Source organism: Alligator sinensis, unplaced genomic scaffold (genome assembly GCF_000455745.1).
Source record: "Alligator sinensis unplaced genomic scaffold, ASM45574v1 scaffold872_3, whole genome shotgun sequence".
NCBI lineage: Eukaryota > Metazoa > Chordata > Crocodylia > Alligatoridae > Alligator > Alligator sinensis.
This window is the reverse complement of record NW_005842137.1, coordinates 1,094,398-1,104,970: the sequence shown is the minus strand read 5'-3', so window position 1 is coordinate 1,104,970 and position 10,573 is coordinate 1,094,398. Positions and strand designations below refer to the sequence as shown.

General features: G+C 54.2%; 1 protein-coding gene across 1 annotated transcript in view; it reads left to right on the top strand.

Annotated features, from left to right (window-relative positions):
* The window catches only part of LOC106722284, a 21,804-nt gene extending 13,935 nt beyond the window's left edge, over positions 1-7,869 (top strand). Inside the window, exons 3-5 of the mRNA XM_025206024.1 lie at positions 56-183; positions 3,661-3,761; positions 4,785-7,869. Of these exons, the coding sequence (XP_025061809.1) occupies positions 56-183; positions 3,661-3,761; positions 4,785-5,073 (518 nt within the window). The 3' untranslated portion in view covers positions 5,074-7,869. The remainder of the gene's footprint in view (positions 1-55; positions 184-3,660; positions 3,762-4,784) is intronic.
* Positions 7,870-10,573: the final 2,704 nt, after the last annotated feature.

Sequence of the window (10,573 nt, the reverse complement as noted above, 5' to 3'; positions counted from 1 at the left end):
CTACCATCTCTCTCGCTCCCTCCTGCTCTGCTCCCTCCCCTGGCCTGCCTGGCAGCTCAGCTCATTGCCAGTAAACAGTGGTGCGGGATGGAGCCCTGCGACGAAGGAGAGCAGTGCACTTTGTTAATCAATCACTCAGGATGGAGCTGCACAAGACGACTGGGCCGAATAAAGACCGTCACCGTGAGTACCTCTCCTCTGGCTGGGCAGGGACAGAAGGGGCAGCCAGCAGTTGCTGTCTCTCAGGAGGTGTCCAGGATGGTTGGACAGGGGGAAGGAAGCAAGCATGATGGGCAGTGTCTTCCTAGGGTGAGCTGCCACCCCCACCAGGTATTTTGCACCTCCCCGCACCCCCCTTCACTCGGTTACAGGCCATTTTGAGGACTCCCAGTATCACCTCCCCCAGGTGTTTGCGGTCAGGCCCCCAAACCTTATCATCTTAAAGAGCATGAGGTACTTTGAAGGAATCACTGTAGTATCAGGGCTCCTGAGAAACACAGAGGAGCCTGCATGGGAGTGAGGCAGATCAGCACCATTATTATCACCCCCTTGGATAAGAGGGGAAACTGAGGCACAGGGCTGGGGGAGTGAATTGTTGCATGTCACAGATGTCGTGGCAGAGCCAGGAGCTCCCACCTCTCCTGGCTGCCAGCCCTCATATGTGCCCCTCTCCTGGCATAGAGGTGGGGAGGGGAGGCTGTGATGCGTGTAGACCTGGCAGGAGCAAGAGTATTTGGGTAGGGCAGTAAGAGGTCTGCAAGAAACAAGGCATTATCAGGACTGCAAGGGACTCAGATTGCTCCATGATCTACAGATTGTGATGAGAGAAATGTCAGGGAGAGAAGCAGACCTGTGGCTAAAGTGAGCATGGAGAGCAGCCGTCACGAAGACCCAGAACGAGGTTCTTCCTTCCCACTTCCCCTGAGAGCACCGGGAGGCAGCTCTGGGCCCTGCCGTCAACAGGAATCAACCTCATTAATAGGATATGCCCGGGGCACCGAGGTACTGCTCACTTGCAGGACCCCATCTGCTGGAGCCAAGGGGACTGGGCTCTCCGGAGGCTTTGCAACGCACCTGCTGTGATTCCCTGTAGAGATGGGTTTGAAACAAAGCCTGGGACAGAGTAGCTGAGCCTAAAGGAAGTGCCTGCGGGGCCTGCACCCAGACGCAGCTCTGTCCCATGAGGAGACGTTCACCTCAGGCTGGCTCGGTGCCATGGGATGGTGAGGACTGGGGGGTCTCCCTTTGGAAGGGAGGGTCATGGCATGGCCCTCGACCAGCTCCACTTCACCTCCACCTTCCTGGAAACAGAAAGGCATCGCTTCCCTCCCAGGGGTGGTGTAAAAGCTGGGTACCTGCAGCATGGAGAGGAAGGGCAACAGGGGAAATAGGGCACCTGTCCCTGCCCTCTCCTGCCTGCTCAGGGAATCCCTCCTCTTCAGACAGGTCTCGGCCCTTAGCCAGCAGGAGCCTGCAGCCTTGTTAAGCCTATGAAACCAGCATGTGCTGTTTCACGGCTGGTGCAATGCAGCCCCTTCCAGCAGGGGTGGGGTAGGGAAGAGGGCAGATCAGCCTGTGGGGGAGCTTGTAGGCACTTTGGTTTCTCCCTCCCTCCAAAGGGCACAACCTCACCCCCTTTCAGCATGCAAGGCTTGGAGACGTTCTGCCAATTTGGCCCATTGCAGAAATTGGGGCCACCTGTGCAGCTCTGGGCTGGATCCCTGGATGCCTCCCCCAAAATGGGGGCACCGGGATCAGGCATTGAAGCAGGGACTCGTCTCTCCTCCTTGGCTGGCAGCGCAGAGCGGTTGGAGCCCGGGGGCTGTGACATGGGGAGTGGGAGGAGGAGCCAGCATCCATTCATCTTGTATTCGAAGGCTGCTGAGGTGGAACGGCTCCTGCAGCAGCATTGCCCAAATGAGCCTTCCCATCCAGAAGCAGCTGCCTGGCTTCCCTCTGTGCGCGGCCTGGTAGTCTGTGCTGCAGTCAGCTCAGCAAGTGCATAACAATGAACGGGGAGCTGGATGCTGCTGGCAGGAGCCTCGGAAGTGCATCGGAATATTTTATTAATGTCAGAGACATTAAGAGTTGGAAGAGAGTGAATTACGCTCCCCGCAGCACAGGGGAGACAGGCACTGTCAGGCCACAGCTATTTGTCTCTCAGGAAGGCGGCAACGTGAGTGCTGCTGTCCTGGCCGCTAACCATGTCAGCATCGTGGAGTTTGTCTCTTGAGGCCCTGGGGGACCTGTGCCCTGCTGCATGGGGAGCAATTATAACTGGAGGAAGCCCGTGCAGAAACACGCGTCTCCAGCTGCTTCAGAGCAAAGTGCACGCACAGCGCAGGCTACCGGAGGTGGGGGCATGGGGAAGTACCTCGCCGGTGGAGCTCCCAGAAGTGATCAGTGCAGGAGACCAGCCATCCAGAGCCCTGTCTCCAACAGGGGTTGACACCAGCTATAGCAGAGGAAGGAGTCAGACCCCCAGCACTAGGCAGGTGTGGGATAATCTGTCTCCACTGCACCCTCTTCTTGATCCCTAACAGAGCTGTGATACCCCTGAAGCATGAGGCTCCACAGCCCTTTCGAATGACTCTGGATAACCACTCCCTCCATCTCTGTCGTTCTCCTGGCCTCGGCAATGTCCTGTGGCAGGGAGTTCCACATCTAGGGATGCAGGAAGGTACTATTTTAGTGGCAGTATCAAGGCTGCACCCAGTGGACCTCTCTGTAGTGGTCAATATAGAGATGACCTCCTATCTGCAATGCCAGGCCCTGTTCACAGGACTAGGGCCCAGAGACAAGCTCTAGCAACCTGTATTCCCAGCTTCCCAGCGCTCCGGCTCCTGGTCTGATCCCACCTCTGTACATGTCTTGTCTGAAAACCTGGCACACAGCATAAGCAAATGCTGCCCTTGCTGTGTGGAAGGCGCTCCCCACTGCTGCTGAGCGCTGCAGCCGAGAGCAAGCCACTTCCAGGCTGTTAGGGAAGATGAATACGCCCCAGGCTGCAGGGAGCAAGGACCAGGGGAGAGGAGAGGTGCATTTGTATTTATCAAACACCCGCTCCCATTTGCCGAATCCTGCCCGATCTGCACGGCCCTGCTTTGCATTATTAAATATTCATGTCGCCAGGTCACCAATGTAGAATACGCACATTTCTGCCGCTGAATCATTTATGTACAATCAGGGGCGACGCAGAATCCTCGTGCTTCATCAGGGAGGGACCTCCCCACTGTTTACTCTGATCCATTTGGCTACACAAAGACGTGCCAGCTCGCTCCTGGAGTCTTAAAGGAGCAGCACAGCCTGCTTCTCCATTGCTCTCCTCCCAGCGGTGTGTGGGGGGCATCTTCTTTGCTGGGATCTGTGAGCCCCTGAATCTTTCAGCAAGCCTGACTAGGTCCCCAGGACCAGAGACTGGGGAAGAAGGTGCCAGGAGGAAAGCAGGCACGCTGGAATCGCACAGCTTCAGGAAGGGGTGCTCAGCCTATCCAGCATGATGAAAAGTCAAGGGATTCCCAAGTGTCTGCCAAGCTTACCCAAACTGGCACCCATCAGAGCTAGCCTGAAGGAAGTCCTAGATGGGTCCCAGTACAGAGAAAGTTTTCCTAGCATGGAGAGCTTGAAATCCACTGGCTTCATGGTTTGTTTCTTGCTCAGGCATGGGAAGTGTGTGGTGCATTGGCTGGCCCAGTTCATCAAGGACAGATGTCTTATTGGCAAGCAAGCTTCTGCCCCAGCCTGGCCCCAGGCACCCAGAGGTACAACTGCCTCATCGTTCCCAAGTGAAATGGGTTCATTGCTCTCGGTCCAAGGAGGCCGGGCACTAGAACAGCAGCTCAGACTTGAGCGGTCCTGGCAGGGCTGTCTAGGGCCTACACAGAGGGGCCAGGAGTGTCTGGCCTTCTCCTGAAAAGGTTAATGGGGATGAACCCAGTGGGGTTGTTTGGAAATGAAGCAGGGCTCTGTAGGAATTGCACTAAAGCCCCTTCAAATGAACAGAGAATGGGGGCTTTTCTGTGGCTCTTGGAAGCATCCCACCGAAGGGTCCGAATTATGTCAGCATCTAGAGGAGGGCCCCAAAGAGCTGGTAGAAAGGTGATTGTTTCCTTTGGGGCCTTTCTGTGGGTCCCCTCCACAAACGGCATCTCTGCTGGGGCATGGGGTCCCGGGAGAGAGCTCACAGCCTGTGTCATCCCCTTCCCCGGCCTAGAGGGGAGCTTTGCTCAGAGAGGAGAAGCCGGAACAAATGGGCTTAGGGCGATAGAAGACACTGTCTGCCAGCATGCTGCATGTAGAAGGAGCTTAACAGGATAACTCCAAGCTGATTAGACACAGAGTCAGTGTATGTGTGTGGGCACCTCTCCCTCCACCCGCTGTCTTCCTTGACATGCCCTAAAGGCTGAGGCCAGCCTCATTTCTGAGCCACGTCTACCCCCAGCATCTACCAATGCTTGCCATCGCCTTGCATGGCAGGGGAGAGTCCCTGCTGCACCTCTACTCTGCAGGCAGCCAGGCTCCCAGTGGGCAGTGCCTGAGTTTGCCCCCTGTGGTCTTCTTCTCACCCCTCTTTCTCAGTTCTTATTTTTTTCACCCCTTAATCGCATACATTGTGGGTTTTGGTCCCTGCCCTCATACAGGCAGGTGGGACCTGTGCCATGGCACTGGGCTGCATTCAGCCTCACCAGTAAGAAAGCCCCTGCTGGGGTAGAGGGGCTGGGCTGGGAGCCAGGAGGCAGCTGACTGGCCTGGGATTTATAGGTTTCTGTGCTTTGTTCCCCCAGGTCTCCTGACAGCAGCAAGTCACCAGATGCAAGAGCTGTGCCTCCACTCCTGGCTGCCGAGGCAGTCCCCATGCCACCTTCCTGGGGCCAGGGGAGCCCTGACTGTCTGGTATCCACATGGGTCGATCTCCTCGCAGCGGGGCTTTGTCTTGGCTCTGTGGACTGCACCCTGGACCTGGAGCCACCTGGGCAGGGGCCTCACTTCATTGCTGCCAGGACCGTGCAAACAGCTCACACAAATGGGCCGGATTTGGTTTTATTCCAGGCGCTCTGGAGGGTTTTTAACTGAAATGCAACTTTCTGCAGATCTTTTTTTGTGAATGGAGGGAGCAACCTCTTGGTATCCCCAGGGTCAGAGGTCTGGTGGATACCTTTGCAGTGGCTGGGAATTGCCTGGCCCCCCAAGACACGGAGGAAACCAGCTTGGACAGATGTTTAATCACAGCGGGGGCTGAGAGTCAGAGAGATGCACCTTGAAGAAAACCGTCTCGTTTCCCCCAGTCTCTGGAGTGCAGAGCGTGAGCCATCTCAGAGGGAGTTCCTCTTAAGAGCCGCTGAGGTCCCCTTATCCATGGCTTCCCAGCCTATTCACAGCAGTTTGTACAGAGCAAGAGTCCTGTGGAGTGGGGCAAGCTGACTGCCCTCCACTTCTCAGCACGGCATCCCCGGGGACCGCTGCGCTGAGCGGAGAGAGTGATGATATATGGAAGATGAGACGATCTGTTTCCATTTGCAGTTTGTCCATCGGCGGCTCCCCGTTTCCCCAGGTGTATTCCACGGCCCCGAACAAGCGCCTGAGTCGTCACTAGAAATAAATCCTCGGCCTGCCATCCATTCCCAGGCAGTCTATCAGTGGGCAGGCAACGGAAGCTGGAAGCCGAGCCACGTTAATTTGTTTTGACCTGTCATGCGGCCTTGTGTTTGTGCCTGCAGCTGTGGGAGTTGAAGGGGGTCTGTGTCAAGAGTTTGCTGCCCTTGGTGGCTTCCACCAGTGTCCCTGCAAAAAAACATGTTCACTAGGCAAGAGTGAGAGTGGAAGGGAGGAAGTATGGTGGAAGCAGGCGGGCTTCCCTGTGTGGAGGACACATGGGTGAGGTGTTTGGCTGGAGGTGGAGGTACCATGGGGACACAATATCTGACGGTAGAGCGGGATGCGAGCTGGTGGCTGGGTTCGGAAGGGCTTGTTTGACTCCCAGCATGGATGGGACCTCAGTGTTAGAGGAAGGTTTGGGCAACCAGGTGGGGCTCTGCAGAAACACGTTAGGCCTGACTTTGGGGGCTTTGTCTAGAGCAAGCTTTGGAAGGCATTGGCCGGCACGTTAGCCTAGCATAGATAATGCAGTGTGCTTTTAGTGCAGGTAACACCGGAAATGTTCAGTCCCCAGCACAGAAACACCCTATCTTATATGAATGGCATGCTGTTTTATCTATGCTGGGCTGTAACCTGTTAGCAAACACCTTCCAAACCCCAGGTTCCTCTAGGCAGGAGGTGCTGAATGTCCACAACCCACTCTGAAGCTAGCAGGCATCGAAGCTGCATAGGACCCCTCAGGATCAAGCCCTTTCTCACTGTCCATCCTGACTTCTCTATACAGCCCTACAGGTAACATCGTGCTTGATGCTGGAGAAGTGAAGGCCCTTGCCCCACAGAGCTCAGAGGCAGGGCTGAGCCAAATCCCTGGTGAGAACCTCACTGAGCTGTGGGAAGCTTGTACCATGGGGCAAGCTCAGGGTCCTCAGGGTCACTGCCACATGGAGATCTGTGGTTTGCATCTGGATGCCTATGCCACCAGGCCTTGAAGAAGAGGTGGGAAAAGGGAAGCATTAGCATATGTCACTGGCAGACCAAGGGGACAGCTGGACAGAGAGCAGAGGCAGGCGGAGGGACAAGAAGAGGCTTATGTGGAATCAGGGGTCCCCATGACTCTGATGCTGAAGAAGAGTCCCACTGATAAGATCCAGCCTGATCCCTGAGCCACAGCACCCTGTTTCCAAAGCAGTGTGCTTGTCTCTGTGCCCCGTTCCCAGAGCAGACAGGTAGCTGCGTGGGGATTTCCCTATAGGGTGCCAGGCTCTGGCTTTGGTGGCAGTGCACAGGGTGACCCAGCGAGACACCGTGCACACCCCATAGAGCCAGCTGCTGCTGAGGGGACCAGCCCCTCCATCACCTTGTAAATACTACCAGGGCTCCCTCTCGCCTCCCGCCCCCTCCCATCTCATCGTGAGTCGGACTCCTGGGTCCAAGGGCCTTTTCCACTGTAAGAAATTTCCAAAAACTTGTAATGTCGACATCATCAGGAAATAAAATTCTAACTTTATTAATCAAAAGAGGCCCCTCCGGGCAGGTGCTTGTCTCTTTAGTGACTCTCCCAACCCCCATCCCTGCCCTCGGGGCTGCTGGTGTGGGGCAGGGGAGGGTAACTTCCCGGGAGTTTGTGTTAATGGTTCAGGAAGCAGCTACAGAACAGACCTGTCTGCAGGAGAGGTTGGAGCAAGGAGCTGCCTGGCCCTGGCCCTGGCCCTGGCCCTGCAAAATCTCTGCTAATGGGGCTTCTGTCCCTCCTCCAACACACCGCAGCTCTGCACTTGCATTTTCCAGGCTTGTGGTCCAGCTGAATGCAAGGCACTGGCTGGAGCAGTGCTGAAGCTGCTTGATACACCATGCTTAGCTTAGCTTATTAGGCTCATTAGGATAAGGCTTGTCGCTTAATGCGGATCAAGCTGCTCTGAAAAGTTCAGGTTCAAAAGCCACTAACGTCTTCTCTGCTGTGGTTTCACTGGAGAGAGACTGCTGGGTTTGCAGGAGTCCAGAGGAGTTTGATAGTGATACCACGGCAGTATCCGAGCAGTGCCCATGCTTTAATTCTCCTCCCCGTGTCCTTAGTGGTGGGGTGAGGTCACCATCTCCAGTCAGAAAGGTTTTTCTGTGCCTCAGTTTCCCTCTAAGCTGGGCGAGGAGCTCAGTTGAAGATCTGGCCAGAAGCCCCACAACGGGTGCTGAGGCCCCAATTCCCACTGCAATCAGCATTCAAGGTCTGGCACCATTGGGTGCTCTGATGAGCAACAACACTGGGGCAGCGTCACTTCACTCTCCTTGCCCACCTGCAGCCACAACAGCATGGGATTGGCAGCAAGTCGCCCACAAGGCTGGGCTGGGGGCCGCTGCCCAAACTAGACGCAAGGCTGCTGTTCTCCCTCTCCGCTAAGCTGCTCCCCGTCTGTCTCCGTGTGAACACGTGCCACGGTAGCTGGATAGCAGCAAGCGCCGATGTTCAGAAAGCCCTGGGGAGAGAGCAGGCCTGAGGCAGGATTCAGGGAAGCTGCCTCCTTGCCTTTGCAGTGCCTCTCAGGTGCATGTCGCACTTCTCTTCCATCAGGGCAAGCTGCCAAAAGGAGCCGGGTAACACAACTAGCTGGGTAATGCAACTAGCCAGCAGCCTTTAAATACCTGTCCCTTCCTGCGGGGCTCTGGCGTCCTCCCTGGCTGCAATCAGAGTTCAGAGATTTGGTCTCCGAGGCACTAATTCATGTCTCGGCCTAATTACCATTGATTGGATTTCCACGTACAACTGTCTCTGTCATTATCACAGCACTGCTCGGAGATGTTCTGTGCGAGGGGCTGTTAGAAAATCCATTTAAAAGCAAGAGTGGCACAGAGCAGCCCAGCCCAAGGGCCTTTCACCATAGAGCCTCCTATGGCAGGGGCAGAGTATCGCTCATCTAGACAGAGACTGTCCAGAGGGCTCCGTGCTCATCCAGAGCCTGACCCAAAGTCCAGCAGAATCAGCAAGACCCCCCTGAGATCTCTGGATCGGACCCTCTGCCCTTGGCCTCCTGCCCAGATGGCCGCCTAAGGCAGGACAGCATCCTTATGGAGACTCCACCACTATGGTCTGGCACCAGCGCTGGGTTTTGTATCATAAATATCTGCTTGCTAGAGGCTGGACCCGCACGGCTCATTTCACCAAAACACAACCATTCTTGATGGCCGGTTCCCCAAGCCACTGCCAGGCCCGCCAGTGGGGCTGTACTCGTGGTTCAGGGATGTGTTTGATGTAATAATGCCTTTCGTGTGGAAGGACCCTCATGCAATAAAGGGAGGGATGCAGTGGAACCATCCACTATTGAAATGCAGCCACTCTGGTGTGTGCAGCAGTTTCGTGATTTGCTCAGCACTATAACATAGGGCAGGAAGTGAAGAAGAAAAGCCTACCCAACTATAAATTGAAGGAGGCAGCAGTTTTAGGCAGATTAGAATCATCTGCCTTGAAGTCGGGTCGGGACTCCCCCAGTTTCTAGAATGATTAATATTTGCAAGTGATCCTATCATCAAAAACTCATTTGAAAGAAAGTAACTCTATCAGGACTATGCCATTTTACTCCACACAAAGAGGCATTGATTCAACCCTGAGTCAGAAGCCACCTGACATCACTTTCTCCTTCTAAAGCACCAACCGTCTTCCTGCAACAGCTGGGAATCATAAAGAAAGTCAAGATCCCACATTTTAATGCCTCCACAATTATGTTTTTCTCTGAACCAGTAATTCTTATGCACCATAAAAACCACCTCATTATATATGCCATTAGCACTCCAAATTAAAATGTGGAGACTTGAAATATTTACTGCAGGTCCTTCTTCCTTTTCTAAAAAAAAAATCCCCACTGATAAATCACAACGTTAATTGACTACAAAACCTGCAGTTACCTGTTTGGCCAGTATCCAGGCTGGTAGTGATTGACAGCACTTACACTATAAAACCTGTGAAGTGAGCTGAAGGCACCTCAGTGCTGTCCTTCTCAGGCAGGCATTCACACTTGCAGTATATTTTCCAGCCCCTGCATGTCTCTGTGTGGTCTAGAGGTCCAAACATCCTGGTCAACAAGAGAGACAAAAGAGCACAAGCTGAGTAGAGCCTGTTGGTATCTATAGTTTGCAGCTAATTTCTTTAACAACTGTCTCCTGTTTAAGGTGGAGTGTGATTTCATATAGGATGTATGGGGCCTAGGCAGGAACAGGCCGTAAAGCCTGATTCTTTGAGTTGATCCCTCTAAACCAGAGATGGGGACTGTATGGTAGAAATGTCCTGTGTTACTGCCTCTGCTATAGCTGATCTCTTCATAAAAGGAGGTGGCCCAAATTAAGTGCCGCCTTTGCCTTGTTCACTCATTCCCACCCCGTATGCTAAGCCCTGCCCTTGATTCAGAAAAAGCAAGGCCAAATTCAGCACTCCTTGGGGCAGAACATGCAATGTGACATGAAACCTATTTTGCTTTGACTCACTAAGGTGTTAAAATTGCAGTGTAGCAAGATTGATGGGGACTTTGGAAGACACTTTCTGTGTAATTAAAAACAATGTCTGTGCATTGGACAGAAAAATGCTGTCTCCCAGCTATGCCAGCTTGCCTGTCTTGGCATCACCAGCTATACTGCTTTGGTATCTCCTCCCTCTGGCTTTGGCACTGCAAAGAGCCTTGGCACGGTGGTGCTGCTGTTGGCTCTCTCCCCACTCTCCTTCTGGCTGTGGGCTGGCTCCTCTGCAGAGCTGCCAAGCTCCCAGCCAGAAGCTGATGGGGAATGAGAAGCCCTGTTAAAATGTTGCTGCCAGCTGTTCATTGGCAATTTGCTTAATATCCCTTCCCCCCCACCAATGTCAGCGGACCACATCACACAGTCAATGGCTTCCTGATGGGGCTGGCAGCAGTTGAGGTGAATGCCATGCAACAGAAAGCAAAGATGCCATGAAAGCAAGACATTGCAAGGAAGGGCACAGCTTTGTAGCTCAAGTGGA